Source organism: Lepidochelys olivacea, assembly GCF_965140295.1.
Source record: "Lepidochelys olivacea isolate rLepOli2 genome assembly, chromosome: 8".
Classification (NCBI taxonomy): Eukaryota; Metazoa; Chordata; order Testudines; family Cheloniidae; genus Lepidochelys; species Lepidochelys olivacea.
The window spans coordinates 4,437,218-4,454,596 of NC_140418.1; the positions used below are offsets into that span (position 1 = coordinate 4,437,218).

The window sequence follows — 17,379 nt, forward strand, 5'->3', positions numbered from 1 at the left end:
GTCAGGGGTCAGGGGTCGTGGTGCGACAGCGTGCGAGCGGCGCTTTGCGGCAGCGCCTGGTAACGCTGCCCGCGGGCGGGTGAAGTGAGGGCGGCTGAGGCCGGCCGCGCTGCCGGGGGAGATGGCGGCCGAGCGGGTGCTGCCCGCTTCCCCCAACTGGTACTGCAGCCGCTGCTGCGACACCTGCGGGGCCGGCCGCCTCTTCGGCTTCGGGGCCAGGAACAGCGTCTACCTGCTGGAGATCGGCGCCGCGCCCGCCTTCCACGGTAGCTTCTGCCCCTCGCGGGGCGGGGACCCCCGTTCCCCTCCTCCCCTCGGGGGGTCACCCGCCTCCGCCCTCACCCGGCGGCGTGGGGTCCGCACCAGCCTGCCCCGGGGGCTGAGACCGAGAGCCTAGGGGCACCTCAGCTCGGGGGCGCGGGGGGGGCGCGGGGGACCCCCCGGCCCTGGGGCCAGTGAGCTCGCAGTGATCCCCTTCATGGACTTTCCCCCACACCCCGGCCTCTCACTGCGGCTCTGGCCCTAGGCGCGCACCCCCTTCGTCCCTCTCTCTGGAGAGCCCGGGGCACGTGGGAGACGGGGTGGCTGTGCAGATGCATGCACCCTGAGGGCTTATCTGCACTTCAAACGCAGTCGGGTGTGAGATTAAAGGGCAGGCGGTATTTCTGCCCAGCTCTGTATGTGGATGCACTTGTTCCAGAGTAACTTGTTCCTGTTCAGCTTAATCCAGGTTTATTCCAGAGCGAGAGGGTCCACACGTGGAGTTACTCAGGAAGGGTCCCAACTCATGGGGTGCTAGAGCCCAGGCCGAGCCCAGACCGAGCCCAGACGTCTATACCGCAATTAAATTGTCCCACAGCCCGAGCCCCACAAGCCCGAATCAGCTGGCCCCGGCCAGAGAATGGTTTTTAATTCATGTAGGCTTTCAAAGCACATTGGATGTCACCTGGGCTTGAGAAACCTGCCCACATCTGAGCTCGCCAACAAATTTGGTATCTGTTGTGGTGTTCTCATAATCATCCTGCTTTAAACAGCTTTCGCAGCAGTAGTCAGTGGATGTTGCAAAGAATGACGTTTTGACTTCTGTGACATTTAGAAGCTATATCGAAAATATTGTTGTCTAAATTTAGAAGAACAGTTGTGTTTCTGAAGCTGGAATTTGTTTTGTTTATGTCTTCTGCTTTTGCAATCCTAGGGGAACTCGTAGGCCATACTGAAAGGGTTTCTGGTTTCACGTTTTGTCACTATCCTGGTCAGAGCAACTTCTGCGCCAGCAGCTCTGACGATGGAACTGTGAAAATCTGGGATACGCAGACGCTGACTGTCGTGACTGAGCATACGCTGCATCAGGTATAGTAGCCTATCCCCGTGCCTGTGGAAAAACTCTAAAACAAGGTTCCAGAATCTTTTCTTTTCTTAGGCAAAGACAAAGTTGTACCAGTTTCTCAATGCCTGTCAGACAGCTAGAAACCAGAAGAGGTCCATGGACCAGTTTGGAAACAGAAACTGTAGAATAGAACTTTGAAAGCTGCATCTGTTTAGAAACTCGTTTAAATACCAGCCTTTGCCTTTCCTACTGGAAGCAGTAAAGAGCTGTATATTTTGGTGTGTTTGTAACTGTACTTCAGTCTGTGAAATAACCTGAAATCAAAATCAGGAGGTCTCTCTAATTCTGATTTCTAGGTAGATTTTCAAAAAAATGTATATATTGTAGTAAGATTCCAGGATTGTCACTTTGTGTGTCACGCCGAAGCCTAGAATGTCTGCTGAGTCAGTGTGAAGTAATGAAACTGCTACAAGCATGTTTGAAAGCACTTTTGGTTTATAATTTCACCTGGTTTAATTATCACTGGGATTTGCAGTCTGTTATCCAGTATTTAAGTTCTTGGCCATTTTGACTTTACAAATTACACCTGTGCAGTAAGGCATGTATCTATCCCATGCCAAGAATCCTAGATATCAGAGGTCACTCAACCACCCTTACTCTACAGCTAGTTTGCACAGAATCATAGAAGAGTCTGGTTGGGAGGGACCTTGAGAGGTCATCAGGTCTAGCTCCTTGCACTTAGGCAGAACTAAGTAAACCTAGACCATCACTGTTAAATGTTTGTCGGTCCTGGTCTTAAACCCTTACAGTGAGGGGGATTCCACAACTTCTCTGGGAAGCCTATTCCAGAACTTAACTACCCTTACAGTTTGAAAGTTTTTTCCCTTGCTGCAGATTAAGCCATTCCATTAACGTAAGACAAGAAGTATATGGAAAACAGTTGATCACCATCCTCTTTATTGCAGTCCTTAACATATTCGAAGACTGTTATCCGGTCTCCTCTCAGTCATCTTTTATCATGAATAAATATGCCTGGTTTTGGTTTACTCCCCTACCTTTCCTCATAGGTCTGGTGTTCTAAACCTTTTATCATTTTTGTTGCTGTCCTGTGGACTTTCTCCAGTTTGTCTACACCTCTTCTAAGGTTGGCGCCCAGAATTGAACACGGTACTCCAGCTGAGGTACTCACCGTTGACCAGTAAAGCAGGACAATTGTCTGTCGTGTCTCTTATATACAGCACTTCTGTTAATACCCAGAAGGATGTTAGCCTTTTTTCACACCTTTTTCATATTGTTGACTCGTATTCAACTTGCGGTGCACAGTGATCCGCGCCGCCCGCCCCCGCCCCCCCCCAAGATGGTGAGTACCTTTCCAGCAGTACTACCACCTAGCCAGTTATCCCCCATTTTGTAGTTGTGCATTTGATTTTTCCTTCCTAATCCTAAGTGAAATACTTCACACTTGTTTTTATTGAATTTCATCTTGTTGATTTCAAACCAGTTCTCTAAATTGTCATAGTTGTTTTGAATTCTAATCCTATCCTCCAAAGTGCTTGCAACCCCCGCCAGCTTGGTGTAATATATATAATAAACATGTTTTCCACTTCATTATCCAAGTTATTAATGAAAATTTTGAATAGTACCAGACCCAGAACTGACCCCTGCGAGACTCCATTAGATATAGCCTTCCAGGTTGACAGCGAACCATTGATAACTTTTCTTTGAGTATGAAAGAACTCTTCTTTCTTTCAACCACTTGTACACCCACCTTATAGTAATTTCATGCGAGAGTTTCATTGGTTTATGAAGGAGACTGCATATATGGTGGATTTCTTGGCCCGACTGCCACATCAGCATGACATCAGGCTTTCACCTGCTAGTAAGTTTATATATATTGCATCCTTGACTTCACAGAGGCCACAGTGAAGTGGTTCTCATATTGTGATTATACAATTATAGGACTGGAAGGGAGGTCATCTAGTCCAGTCCCCTGCGCTCATGGCAGGACTAAGTATTATCTAGAGCATCCCTGACAGGTGTTTATCTAACCTGCTCTTAAAAATCTCCAGTGATGGAGATTCCACAATCTCCCTGGGCAATTTATTCCAGGGCTTAACCACCCTTACAGTTAGGAACCTTTTCCTAATGTCCAACCTAAACGGTCTTTGCTGCAATTTAAGCCCATTTCTTCTTGTCCTATCCTCAGAGGTTAAAGGAAAACATTTTTTCTTCCTCCTTATAGCAGCCTTTTATGTACTTGAAAACTGTTATCATGACCCCCCTCAGTTTTCTCTTCTCCAGACTAAACAAACCCAATTTTTGCAGTCTTCCCTCGTAGGCACTGTTCCCTCTAAGCTGTGTGCGTGTGCGCGCGCACACGGATCCTAAACCCCGTGCACACGGCGAAACACCGCACGCACAACAATTTGCACAGAAGAAATGTTTTCCACATATGGCCTGTCAAAAATTTGCACAGAAGAAGTTTTTTGCGCACACAGCCTGTCAAAAATTAGAGGGAACATTGCTCATAGGTCATGTTTTCTAGACCTTTAATCATTTTTGTTGCTTTTCTCTGGACTTTCTTCAATTTGTCCACATCTTTCCTGAAATGTGGCACCCAGAACTGCATACAATACTCCAGTTGAGGCCTAACTGTGGAGCAGAGTGGAAGAATTACTTTTGGTGTCTTACTTACAACACTCCTGCTAATACCTCCCAGAATGATGTTTGCTTTTTTTTGCAAGTGTTACACTGTTGACTCATATTTAGCTTGCGATCCACTATGACCCCTCAGATCCTTTACTGCAGTACTCCTTCCTAGGCAGTCATTTCTCATTTTGTATGTGTGCGATTGATTGTTCCTTCCTAAGTGGAGTACTTTGCATTTGTCCTTATTGAATTTCATTCTGACCATTTCTCCAGCTTGTCCAGATCATTTTGAATTTTAATCCTATCATCCAAAGCATTTTAAACCCCTCCCAGCTTGGTATTGTCTGCAGACTTTATAAGTGTACTCTCTATGCCATTATCTAAATCATTGATGAAGATATTGAACAGAACTAGACCCAGAACTGATCGCTGCAGGATCCCACTCAATATGTCCTTCCAGTTTGATCCATGGAGTCTTTCCTGGCCATCTAGCAAACAAAACACTTGTGAACCAAACGGTGGGGCTATAGGGGAGGTGGCCCCATGAAAGGATCATCCTCTCACAGTGTTGTCTACAATAGTTGATGTCAGTGGTTTTCAACCTTTTTTTCATTTGTGGACCCCTAAACATTTTCAAATGAATGTATGCACCCTTTTGGAAATCTTAGACATAGTCTGTGGACTCCGAGGGATCTGCGGACCAGAGGTTGAAAACTCTGGTCTACTGCTTCTGCTACCTTCTAGCTGCTTAAACAGACTTATCCATGTGCTTCCTGCTATCGTGTGTTTGTAAATTATTCCTTTAGACAAAGGGCCTACAGGACAAGGCTTCAGTAGGCACCCTTGATCAGTCTGCATTCTATTTTTTCAGAATACAATCTCAGCCTTGCATTGGTCATCCCACGTGAAAGATTTGGTTGTGTCCGGTGATGAAAAAGGCACAGTCATTTGTTACTGGTATAACAGAAATGACAGCCAGCAGTTCTTCCCAGAGCCTAGAACTATATTCTGTCTAGCTTGTTCCCCGCATCATGAGAACTTGGTGGCCATCGGGTAAGTACTAGTTACATTGTGTCTCCCTTTTATTTTGCAAGGTAGATATTGTGTGTTTTGCCTGTAGTACAATTTTAAGCTTATTCTTTCAGAAGTTTCAGTAGTTTGGGGATTTGGCCAGTACACCTTAAAGGATTTTTTTTTTGTTCTAGTTGTTTAAGTATTTTATTGACCTGGTATATGACATAGTGGCTTCTAACAACCCGAAATGACATTTACGGTATGTCTACACAGCAAGCGAGATCCTGCGGCAGTGATTCTCAGACCACAGGTCTACAGACTCGGGCTCACGCTATGGGGCGAAAAATAGCCGTGTGGATGTTCGGGCTTGGGCTGGAACTTGGCCTCTGAAGTCTACGGGGATGGGTGGGCTGTAATAAACTAACTGAAGAAATTATTAACTAAGAAAAGAAATGAATTATTTACAAGGTTAAAACGGGAAACATACACACACAAAGGAGTTTGTGTTAGATTTAAAAAGGTAATATAAGCGTCTATAATAAGCAACTCTATATGTCCTTTAGGGGTGACCCATGCCAAGCAGCATGAAGATCTCTTGCTTTTGTTTAGGAATCTTTGCCTCTCAGAGTCCAGACAGCATAAAGGCCCAGTTTCTCCTTGTAAGGGATTTTTAATAATCCCTTGTAATTAATTTTAATTATTTATTATTTATTTAATTAATTTTTAATTAATTTGTAATTTTTAATAATCCCTTGTAAGGGATTTTTTAATCCCTGTTCACTCTAGAATCCAAGCTGATGATGAGTTCATGCATAGGCCTCTCCTTCCTGCAGGGAATGAGGCATGCAATCAACAAACTCTGTCTTTTGACGCTACACACATTCTTATATCACTAATATCTGTTTTAACTACACTAACCCACAGGCAAGCCAGACTGGTTTCCAGCTGTGCATTTGTCAGTGTTCAGTGATGCTCTGAGCCTTGGCATGAGCTGGCACCTGGTCTGCCAGTGCCTCAGCACTGTCAGCCCTGGGGGCTAGATCCTCATTTGGTGTAGCTCCTTTGAAATTAGTGGAGCTGTGCTGATTTACACCAGCTAAGAGTCTGCCCTGTGTGTTTATTTGAGAATCCAAGTATTTCTCCATGAATTTAAATATTTGTCTTTAGCTATAAAGATGGTATGGTGGTTATAATCGACATCAGCAGGAAAAGAGAAGTTGTTCATAGACTGAGAGGCCACGATGATGAAATTCACTCTCTGGCATGGTGCCCTGTGCCTGGTGAAGAAGTGTTACGCAGTCGGCAAGAAGAGCTTCAAGGTAAATAAACGGTTAGGTGCTTTCAAAGTATCTTGTAGTTCATATGGCTATCCAGCTAGTAGCCAGATAAGTTCCTTATTTCATTAATAAAAATACACTAGTGTTAGGGAAAAAGGGTTTCCCTCCCTTCTAGGGTTGGGAGGGTAGCCTTTCCTGGACTTCTGTATTAGCCAAACAAACACAGAGTCAGGACTCTTAGATAAAATGAGGCACTTTAATGCTAGCAAGTACGACAGCTGAAGGGCTCACCAATTCCTACACAGAGGAATATGGCAAAGCCCAGAACAAAGAACATGGTAGAGCTTTTATAGCTTGGTTCAACATACTTTGTGATATCTCTTCCAGTTCAAACTGGTCAACCCCTGTTGGTCTGAGTCCTGAGGTATGAACATGGAGGCCCATCTGTATAAGGAATTCTTTCCCCAAACGGAGAGTACAGGTTACACATAGTTCAAATTCTTTCTACCCATAAACATAGGGAAAGGACAGATAAGCATAGAAAAAAGACAGAAGCCTAGCTGTACATGATTATAGGGTTGTTTTCTGGTTCTTTTCTTTATCACTAGCTGATTGAAGGCAGCCAAAGAGTTAAAAATAAAGTTTATCTGACACAGGGCAATGTAATTGCAGTTGTTAATATTTACAGCGCTGTATGTTTTTCATATGCTTTGCTATCATTTCAACACCATTTAATGTTCCCCTTGGAAGAAGGCGAGGTTCTAAATGGAGAGCTTATGCAGGAGGCAGCTGTAACGAAAGGCTGTTACCTGGCGTCAGGAAGCAAAGATCAGACCATCCGAATCTGGAGCTGTGCTAGAGGCAGGGGTAAGTCCAATGGACCTTTCTAGAGGAAATAATGCCAGTGCATGTGGCATGATAAGTCCACTCTCTGCTAGCCTGCTAGTTCAGCAATGTGATGATGATTCATTTGTATGTTAATAGTGTCTAGATGCTCAAATGTGATCAGGGCCCCATTGTGCTGTAATATGCTCTGCCCCTACTGTACTAAATCCCAGGTTTTGTTGTCAGTCTAGATACTTAGTTTCCTAGGCCACCCAGGGCTGGAGTAAGTGGTGGAAGGGGCACCCTCCTCCACCTCACAAAACATGTTTTACTGAAAGTAAAGAAATCCTGACCAGTTTTGGGGAATGGTGGCTCTGACCATCATTCGAGGGATTCCAAGAATTGAATCTAGAATGCAGAGGACTCCACTCTGAGGAACTCTCACAGTACATTGTAGATTTTAAAAGCAGGGGGACAGGCACTGACATACTGGGAAATTGTTAAAAATCAGTTGAAAGGACACATGGGGATGCACTTGGGGCTTTAGTCTGAGGCTTCGTGTTAGCAAGGCCTGGCAGCCTCTCAGAGGACTGCCTTGTGCTCAGTGGCCAGATTCTAATTAATCTCTTGATTATGTAGGGGTGATGACCCTGAAGTTGCCCACTCTGAAGAGAAGAAGTGGAGGTGTTGACCCAGCTATTAAAGAGCGCATTTGGCTAACTGTTCACTGGCCCTGTGGCCATCCCACGGAGATTGTATCCAGCTGCTTTGGGTGAGCAGGTTTTACCAGATTGGACACATTTTACGGCTTTGGACATTTTAGTTGCTAGCCAAGAAAGCATTGAGTAGGAAACCCTGCCTCCTGCGTGCTGGGGAAGAAGTGATATTGGAACTAGTGTGGGGACAGGATTTTGGCCTTATCATGTGGGTTAACCTTTATAAGACTGGTTTCAGAGTAGCAGCCGTGTTAGTCTGTATTCGCAAAAAGAAAAGGAGTACTGTAGCACCTTAGAGACTAACAAATTTATTTGAGCATACATATTGGACACTACGGTGCTAATAAGCGATGGTCACATAACACCACCCTATACCGGAAACCTACTTACCGCTATTCCGACCTACATGCCTCCAGCTTTCATCCAGATCACACCACATGATCCATTGTCTACAGCCAAGCTCTACGATACAACCGCATTTGCTCCAACCCCTCAGACAGATACAAACACCTACAAGATCTCTATCAAGCATTCTTACAACTACGATACCCACCTGCTGAAGTGAAGAAACAGATTGACAGAGCCAGAAGTCACCTACTCCAGGACAGGCCCAACAAAGAAAATAACAGAACGCCACTAGCCATCACCTCCAGCCCCCAACTAAAACCTCTCAAACGCATCATCAAGGATCTACATCCTATCCTGAAGGACGACCCATCACTCTCACAGATCTTGGGAGACAGGCCAGTCCTTGCTTACAGACAACCCCCCAACCTGAAGCAATTACTCACCAGCAACCACACACCACACAACAGAACCACTAACCCAGGAACCTATCCTTGCAGCAAAGCTCGTTGCCAACTGTGTCCACATATCTATTCAGGAGACACCATCATAGGGCCTAATCACATCAGCCACACTATCAGAGGCTCGTTCACATGCACATCTACCAATGTGATATATGCCATCATGTGCCAGCAATACCCCTTTGCCATGTACATTGGTCAGACTGGACAGCCTCTACGTAAAGGAATAAATGGACACAAATCAGACATCAAGAATTATAACATTCAAAAACCAGTCGGAGAACACTTCAATCTCTTTGGTCACTCGATTACAGACGTAAAAGTGGCAATTTTTCAACAAAAAAACTTCAAAAACAGACTCCAACGAGAGACTGCTGAATTGGAATTATTTTGCAAACTGGATACAATTAACTTAGGCTTGAATAAAGACTGGGAGTGGATGGGTCATTACACAAAGTAAAACTATTTCCCCATGTTTATTCCCCCCCCCCCCCCAGCTGTTCCTCAGACGTTCTTGTCAACTGCTGGAAATGGCCCACCTTGATTATCACTACAAAAGGTTTACCCCTCACTCCCTGCTCTCCTGCTGGTAATAGCTCACCTTAATGACAGGTTTCAGAGTAGCAGCCGTGTTTGTCTGTATTCGCAAAAAGAAAAGGAGTACTTGTGGCACCTTAGAGACTAACAAATTTATTTGAGCATAAGCTTTCGTGAGCTACAGCTCACTTCATCGGATGCATTGAGTGGAAAATATAGTGAGGAGATTTATATACATAGAGAACATGAAACAATGGGTGTTACCGTACACACTGTAAGGAGAGTGATCACTTAAGATGAGTTATTACCAGTAGAAGAGCGGGGGGGACGGGACCTTTTGTAGTGATAATCAAGATGGGCCATTTCCAGCAGTTGACAATAACATCTGAGGAACGGTGGGGAGGGAAATAAACAAGGGGAAATAGTTTTACTTTGTGTAATGACCCATCCACTCCCAGTCTTTATTCAAGCCTAAGTTAATTGTATCCAGTTTGCAGATTAATTCGAATTCAGCAATCTCTCGTTGGAGTCTGTTTTTGAAGTTTTTTTGTTGAAGAATTGCCGAATTGCCACTTTTAGGTCTGTAATTGAGTGACCAAAGAGATTGAAGTGTTTTCTGACTGGTTTTTGAATGTTATAATTCTTGACATCTGATTTGTGTCCATTTATTCTTTTACATAGAGACTGTCCAGTTTGACCAATGTACATGGCAGAGGGGCATTGCTGGCACATGGTGGCATATATCACATTGGTAGAGGTGCAGGTGAACGAGCCTCTGATAGTGTGGCTGATGTGATTAGGCCCTATGGTGGTGTCCCCTGAATAGATATGTGGACACAGTTCGCAACAGGCTTTGTTGCAAGGATAGGTTCCTGGGTTAGTGGTTCTGTTGTGTGGTGTGTGGTTGCTGGTGAGTATTGGCTTCAGGTTAGGGGGCTGTCTGTAAGCAAGGACTGGCCTGTCTCCCAAGATTTGTGAGAGTGATGGGTCGTCCTTCAGGATAGGTTGTAGATCTTTGGTGATGCGCTGGAGAGGTTTTAGTTGGGGGCTGAAGGTGATGGCTAGTGATGTTCTGTTATTTTCTTTGTTGGGCCTGTCCTGGAGTAGGTGACTTCTGGGTACTCTTCTGGCTCTGTCAATCTGTTTCTTCACTTCAGCAGGTGGGTACTGTAGTTGTAAGAATGCTTGTTAGAGATCTTGTAGGTGTTTGTCTCTGTCTGAGGGGTTGGAGTGATCACTCTCGTTACAGTGTGTATGGTAACACCCATTGTTTCATGTTCTCTATGTATATAAATCTCCCCACTGTATTTTCCACTGAATGCATCCAGTGAAGTGAGCTGTAGCTCGCGAAAGCTTATGCTTAGATAAATTTGTTAGTCTCTAAGGTGCCACTAGTACTCCTTTTCTTTTTATAAGATTGTAACTTCTGTGTTTCCTGGGACTTGTCCAAAGATCACTGCTAATGATACATGTTTGTCCATGAGATCTCTGAGGGAGAAAGCTGTGCGACTCACTCTAACTTTGGTTTGCCACAGGTCGGTGGGTGTACATATATGTGTAGAGCTATTTCTTGTGCAGAGGAAAATAAAGTGTGCACTTTCCTTTCACAGAGGTGAGCTGCTGCTATGGGATTTGACCCAATCTGGGAAACGCAAATGGACGCTTCTGGGATCTTCTTCAGAAGGGCAAAATCACACAAGGATTGTGTTCAATTTATGTTCAGTGCAGGTGCACGGGAGAGAGCTACTTCTTTCCATTTCAATGGACAGGGATGTAAGAACCACTTGTCGTCATACAATAGCATAACAATATCTGAGACCGTTCGCTTCAGCTAAATCTGAATATCCCAAATTTTGCTCCTAAGAATTGGGTTGAGCTGGAGCAGGTTGTATGTATTTATGTTGTTGACTTACGAGCTCAGACTTTTATAACAATGAGGTTGATGAATCTCGCTCTCCCTCTGGGCTTGAGGGAGAAGTATTTAACAGTGGGACATGTCAATTTTTCTCTTTATATATACATTTCTCTCTTTGTTTTAACAAGACCCAGTTTCCTTGCTAAAATCACATATATTATCGCTGTAATATGTGGCTAGTAGAGACTAGATAATTTTAAAGTGCTGTCTTGACGGGTGCCTTTCTTAAAGGAGCTAAGAAGTCTGCAATTTTTGGAGAAGGGCCATGAGGATGAGTTAATTTATCCATATGGACTGCTCACCTTTAATGAATGGGCACTCTCTCACATGATACAGAGACGTCCCTATGTTGTGTACTTCTTAGAAGGGGGACCAGGCATCCTTGGTATAGTCTTAAATTTGACCCTTTCAGTATCTGTCTTGCTCAAGTTCTTTTTATTGCCATTGCATTACTAACTCATAGCCTTGGTGTTTCTTGTTTCCCAACTTTCTCCAGGTAAAGTGTTGGGACCTGATGACTTTAGATTGCTGCTGGACTCTGCCTTCTCTTGGGGGCTTTGTCTACAGCCTGGCCTTCTCCCCTGTGGACACAGGCTGCCTTGCGATAGGTGTTGGGGACAGCATGATCCGGGTGTGGAACACCTTGTCTCTGAGCAATACTTACGATGTGAAAACATTCTGGCAGGGCATCAAATCCAAGGTCACAGCTGTGAGTGCACTTCTAGTTCTCTTTTCTCTTGCATTTTGTTTCCTGCTGTTTGTTACAGTTCAGGGCAATTGCACCTGTATTCTCCCTTTGTGGGCCAGCAAGGACACCCACTTTAAGCTTCCAGCTCCTAGCCATCACCTCTCTTGAGCAGAGACCCACATCTCACTTCCTCCTGATTAGGGATTTTAAGGCTGCATCGCTCCCTGCCTACACCGGGATATCCCCAGCAAGCTAGACAGCATAAAAAGGACAGTGTCTGTGCTTTGCTTGCTTTCCGAGGGCTGTGATCAGTGTGTTGCCTGCAGGTATAAGTTACCCCACAGCTCCTTCTAATCAAGCACATGTATTGGTACGGTAAAAACCATTCTATAGAAAACATATTGTAACAGTAAAAGGGCCTACACACTTGCTGGAAAGCTTATCAGAGGTCATCCCCAATTCCAGCCTCAGGCTAGGTTTTAGTCCATCAAAGCCCATAACTGGGTTTTCCCTGTGGTTATAAGTTCATCTATCTTAAATCCAGAACCAGAACAGAGATTGGGCAAATCAACCATTTCTTTATGCAGCTCGGGGCTTTTGATTTTGGCCTTCTATAACAGCTAATCAGCAGATAACTACCCTCTTCTCTGGGCATAGCTTCAAAAGGCTGGGTTTTTGCATTTGCATTAACATCTCCCTAGGGATTCCCCATGAAATCTACTTCACACTTACTGTCCCAAAAGTCCATACTTGTCTGGCACATTTTCAGTTTAGTCTTTTGAACTCTCAGGTTTTATATCTGTCATATCTCCCCACCCCGAGGGTTTACATACAATCCTGGCCCACAATAATACATAAACTTAATATAAAATGATCTTTCAAGTCTATTGCTGGAAACTGCCCATATCTGTCACACTTACTCATTTATCCCTCCCTTCTGGAAAATGTTTTATCCAGCTAATAGATACATAAAGGCAGTATATTGCCCAGGTTCTCACGTGTGGATTCATTTGCAAGCAGCATATTTCTTCGTGTCTAGAGACAGAATTCTAGACACTGATGCAGCTACAGGTGCCTGTGTGAGATGTAGGGAAAAACTGACAAATTTGTATTTGCGTTGTATTTCTGGCCGTTTTTTCCCCATTGTCATCTTCTAACTCTGTCGCTAGGCTTTCCTTTCACAGCAGGGTGCCAAGGCATAGTTAACTGCGGTTATAGTTCAACCACAGCTTAGCAAGAGGTACCTGCTCTGTGGTGAGTGTTAGGGTCACTGATGGCTAGATAACGGTATATGTCTTCAGTAGAAACTGCTTTTGCCACTCTGAGCATTCTAATGCCTCCAGCTCTGTTTCTCCCAACCCACGATAAACTGAGAGGGAGCCTTGCATATTCTCAACAAGAGATCAGTTTAAGTGTCTAGCTGGTGGGCCTGGTAGCAAGGGGTTGATCTATTAAGGATGGTGCTACCTCCCCAATTTCAAGATTTTCCTTTTTTTTTTTTTTTTCTAGATAATCCCTGGAAAAAATGCACTAGGGGATAGGAATTAGCCATATGCCTGTATGGTTGTTTGACCTTTTATTACTATTTTGTTTGCAGTTATCCTGGCATCCGACAAAAGAAGGCTGCTTAGCCTTTGGAACAGATGATGGAAAGGTTGGCATTTATGACACCTACTCCAGCAAGTAAGAAACTAGTTTTCAAGTTGATCGGTGTTTTGATGAGCAAATTATAGTTGCTACAGTGATGGGAATAATGGAACCTTCTTAAACTCCTGGGCAGTTTGAAATGACACTTTAACTTCTTACTTATTGTGATGCTTCTAGTGATGATTTTTCCATTGCATGCATTCAATAGCATTAGATAAAGATAATAAGTATCACTGCCAAGGCTGAAACTCAGGCCTTTCCTACTCAATGTACATTGACTGTCTTCTCTGTTGCAGTGTCCTTAGCTTAGGCAAGCTATTGCTCAGAGAGTAGGATTAAATTACAAGTAGCTGTAGAGCATAGTTGGTTGGATTTGGGGTGTGTCCATCTTGCCAGTATCTACCGGCTGTGCCTAGTAGCTGCTGATGTAAGTTTGCTCCAATTGCCCAACCAAATATCACTTATGGGTGCAGCCCAGGCATAGAAAATTTCAGCCAGAACTTTCCAGGGAACTAGGAGCATGTGCAAATGTGGCATACAAGAAAAGTCCTGCTATAATCTTAACTTTAGCAAGCAGTGTAGCTGAGGATGCAATTGTGAGGTGTGCTGCTGGTTGCATTTCTGCTTTTTGGCCTGTTGAACTGCTGCTTGTCCATTTTCACTCATGGCCATTGTGCTTTGAGCTTTCTCTGTATGTGAGATTTGTCTGGGGAAGTTCACTACACCTCTCTGAAATCTGACTTATTTTGGTCTTCCCTGCTCCTCTCCCTATCTAGCATCAAAAATAGGCCGCCTCAGATCTCCAGCACCTATCACAAGAAGACTGTGTACACGTTAGCCTGGGGCCCTCCGATTCCCCCTCTTTCTTTCGGTGAGTCTTGGAACCATACTATAGAAAACTGGAAGTCCTTTCACTTGTAGAGGATGTGGATGCTGTGGAGATGGCCCTCCTGCTGAGTCGGTGTGCACTGGGTATGATGCCTGTGCCCTTGGAGATTTTTTAATAGATTCATTCTCAAGAAGGAATGAACCAATAGTGACATATACACATAGACCCTGCAGTCATCACTGAGGATCAAACCTAGGACCTGTAGCACCAAACTCACCAGCCCGTACCACTTGAGCTAGACGAGCAAATGAGTTGACTCTTGTTAAATAACAAGCTCTTAATGTTGCTCAGGGCCAGCCACTAGAGGGAGGTAAACCCCATGCACAGTCAGTGTGTTAAGAGAAGTAAACATCTAGTATTGAAAGTGGCCCTTTTAATGGGTTATAACAGGAGAATCTCTTACTGCCAAATCACATATGACTCTTTCAATCAGAGGCTGTATTTTTGCTGGGAGCAATTACCCCTACTTAGGTCTGTGTAGGAAAAGGCTGTATTTAGCTTTTATCTCTGTTGTATAGGAGGCGATGGTGACAGGCCCTCTGTAACATTATACAGCTGTGCAGGGGAAGGTATTGTCTTACAGCACAATCCTTGGAAGCTTAATGGAGAGGCAAATGACATCAATAAAGTCATCAGAGACACTAATTCAATCAAAGTGAGTATAATTCTTTATGGGTCATGGAGTAGAAATTACTTGCATGTTAACATTCCATCCCTGTTTTTTCTTTTCTGTCCTGCTGATGAATCTATAGCAAATAAAATAAAGCATCTGAAATCCTTAATCTTCCTAGATGCATTTCAGAGACATTTAAAGCATCTAAATACATACACTTTTGCCCCTGAAGAAGTTCTTTCTCTTTCATTAAGGCAAGACAGCAGATCTTCTCTCACAATAAAGCTATCACTAATTGTTTTTCTGTTTTTTGTAATTTATTTCTTGTTTTCAGAGAAGTACTTGTTTTTCTAAAATTAATACTTGGTTCGTATAGTGCTTTTCATCTTCAAAGCATTCGAGACATTAATTAAAATCCACAATGCCCCTCTGAAGCTGGCAAACAAGTATCCTTAATACTGTTCTACGGATCAGAAAACCAAGGCAAAGCACTTGAAGCACAGCTCTGTGATTAAAATGTGAAGCTGTTAGCTCTAGGTCCTGTACTCAGACCACACCTCAGTCTCATTTCTGCATTCAACTTCCTTGTGAACTGAGGGAGAGTTTTACAGAGGCACAAATGGCAGTTAAGACTCGAAAATCTCCCCCAAATATCTTGGCTGAGATCACATAGTGAATGAAAGAGGGTCAGCCACCTGAGAACTCAAAATGCTCCTAGTCCTTTGCTCTCATCATTGGACCTATTAGATCACTACCTCTCTGAGTGCAGTTTACTAATTTTTTTTAATGAAATGCTGTTGCAATAAGGTTACGAAGCACTGTGGAGAAGTTCATCTCAAACCATACTGCAGCGGGAGCAGAGTAGGCTAATGTAAGTGATCAGACCTGGGAAGAGGGGTGGTTAATTATGCCTTGGCAAAACAAAGAAGTAAACACAGTGGGCTACTTCCTCACTTGGTATAAATCAGCAAAGCTCCTTTGACGACTTGGAGCGTTGCTGACATACACCAGCTGAGGCTCTCGTCTAGTCTTTCAGACCAAAAGCATCATTAGAGATAAAAGGGGGGAAATCCATGCCCAACAGGAAACAACAAGCATCTTAAATTGAGAATTACCAATAATGTAGGTCTGGATTGGGGGAATTGTAACAATAGTTAAATTCTTTATAAACTCGAAATAGCAGTTATGAGTTTGTTCACAAAGGCTGGGATTTTCAGTGGGGTTAGGTGCCCAGATCCCACTGGATCCCAGAGAAACTTCCTTTGAGATTTTTAGAGTCTGAATTGATAACCCTGAGTCACCATTTCCTGCAGCAATTAGTCCTGCTATTAATAGGACCTATTTTATCATCACTCAAGCACGCATCTCTGTTACAAAATGTGCTCTGGAAATCAGACATTGGGGATTCTCTTTTTATGGTCTTTTTCTAATTGCAAACTCCCAAGTTGACTACTGGTTTAATTCTCTTGAATTTCATGGAAGGAAAGGGTTTGCAGCAGTTACTGCTAACAGCTCTGTGTTTTTTCTTTGGTATGTTTTCTTTCTTCAGTACAAATTGCCTGCACGCACTGAGATCAGCTGGAAACCAGATGGCAAAATGTTGGCTCTTGGTAACGAAGATGGGTATGTTTTCTTTAAGGCCTAGGTTAATGCTAATGTCATATATGCAATCAACAGCTGATTACGTCAATTCATCTAGAGTCAGCATAGTGACTGCTCTGATTTATCTCTGACCTTCAGCCCTGTCAGTGTATCTGAGGGAGGAGGAATTTCTTGTTTTCATGTCAGTGAAACAGTTAGCTCTACCTGGAACCAGTTATGCTGGAGGGCAGGTGCTTCCAGCATGGCACTGCTCGTGCACCTCAGTCCTGATTGGTAATATTCTCTACCGTCCCAGAGCTGGGTCTCTCATGAGTGCACACAACCCATCATTCCACCGTGTATGTTGATTTTTACAAGTGACTGATAAGGTTCAGGATGCTTGTTTTCACCTGTGACTTAAGCCAGGATTTGAGACAAGTTTATGGAGGTGAAAATCTCATTAATTTCTTGAACCACTCCAAGTCACATTCTGTCATTATACCCTGTTAATGTGCAATAACAACAGAATATTCACATTATGGATGAAACATATATCCTTTAGCAAATCCCAGTTTTCCCTAATTTCTCATGTTGTGTTTTTTGTTTGTTTTAATTTCAGATCAATTGAAATATTTCAGGCTCCTACCTTAAAATTGCTCTGCACCATCCAGCAACATCATAAACTGATTAATGCTATTCGCTGGCATCATGAGCACGGGACCCAGCCAGAGCTGAGCTACACGATAGCTTCAGGCTCAATCAATGCCATCATTTATGTGCATAACCTAAAGAGTGTCATAGGTAACTGCCTGGGCTTATACTTTCAGATGTTGCAGGAATGTGATTCTTCCTTCCCCCCCCCCCTTCTGTATTTTCCTTTCCTTACACTCCCTAG

At 43.7% G+C, this 17,379-nt stretch overlaps 1 protein-coding gene across 1 annotated transcript in view; it reads left to right on the forward strand.

Annotated features, from left to right (window-relative positions):
• Positions 1 to 38: 38 nt before the first annotated feature.
• Positions 39 to 17,379, forward strand: part of GEMIN5 (gem nuclear organelle associated protein 5) — a 35,882-nt gene continuing 18,541 nt past the window's right edge. Inside the window, exons 1-13 of the mRNA XM_084637657.1 lie at positions 39 to 266; positions 1,196 to 1,350; positions 4,848 to 5,029; positions 6,158 to 6,309; positions 7,018 to 7,134; positions 7,732 to 7,864; positions 10,762 to 10,924; positions 11,563 to 11,775; positions 13,352 to 13,437; positions 14,178 to 14,272; positions 14,809 to 14,945; positions 16,453 to 16,526; positions 17,104 to 17,285. Of these exons, the coding sequence (XP_084493783.1) occupies positions 122 to 266; positions 1,196 to 1,350; positions 4,848 to 5,029; positions 6,158 to 6,309; positions 7,018 to 7,134; positions 7,732 to 7,864; positions 10,762 to 10,924; positions 11,563 to 11,775; positions 13,352 to 13,437; positions 14,178 to 14,272; positions 14,809 to 14,945; positions 16,453 to 16,526; positions 17,104 to 17,285 (1,834 nt within the window). The 5' untranslated portion in view covers positions 39 to 121. The remainder of the gene's footprint in view (positions 267 to 1,195; positions 1,351 to 4,847; positions 5,030 to 6,157; positions 6,310 to 7,017; positions 7,135 to 7,731; positions 7,865 to 10,761; positions 10,925 to 11,562; positions 11,776 to 13,351; positions 13,438 to 14,177; positions 14,273 to 14,808; positions 14,946 to 16,452; positions 16,527 to 17,103; positions 17,286 to 17,379) is intronic.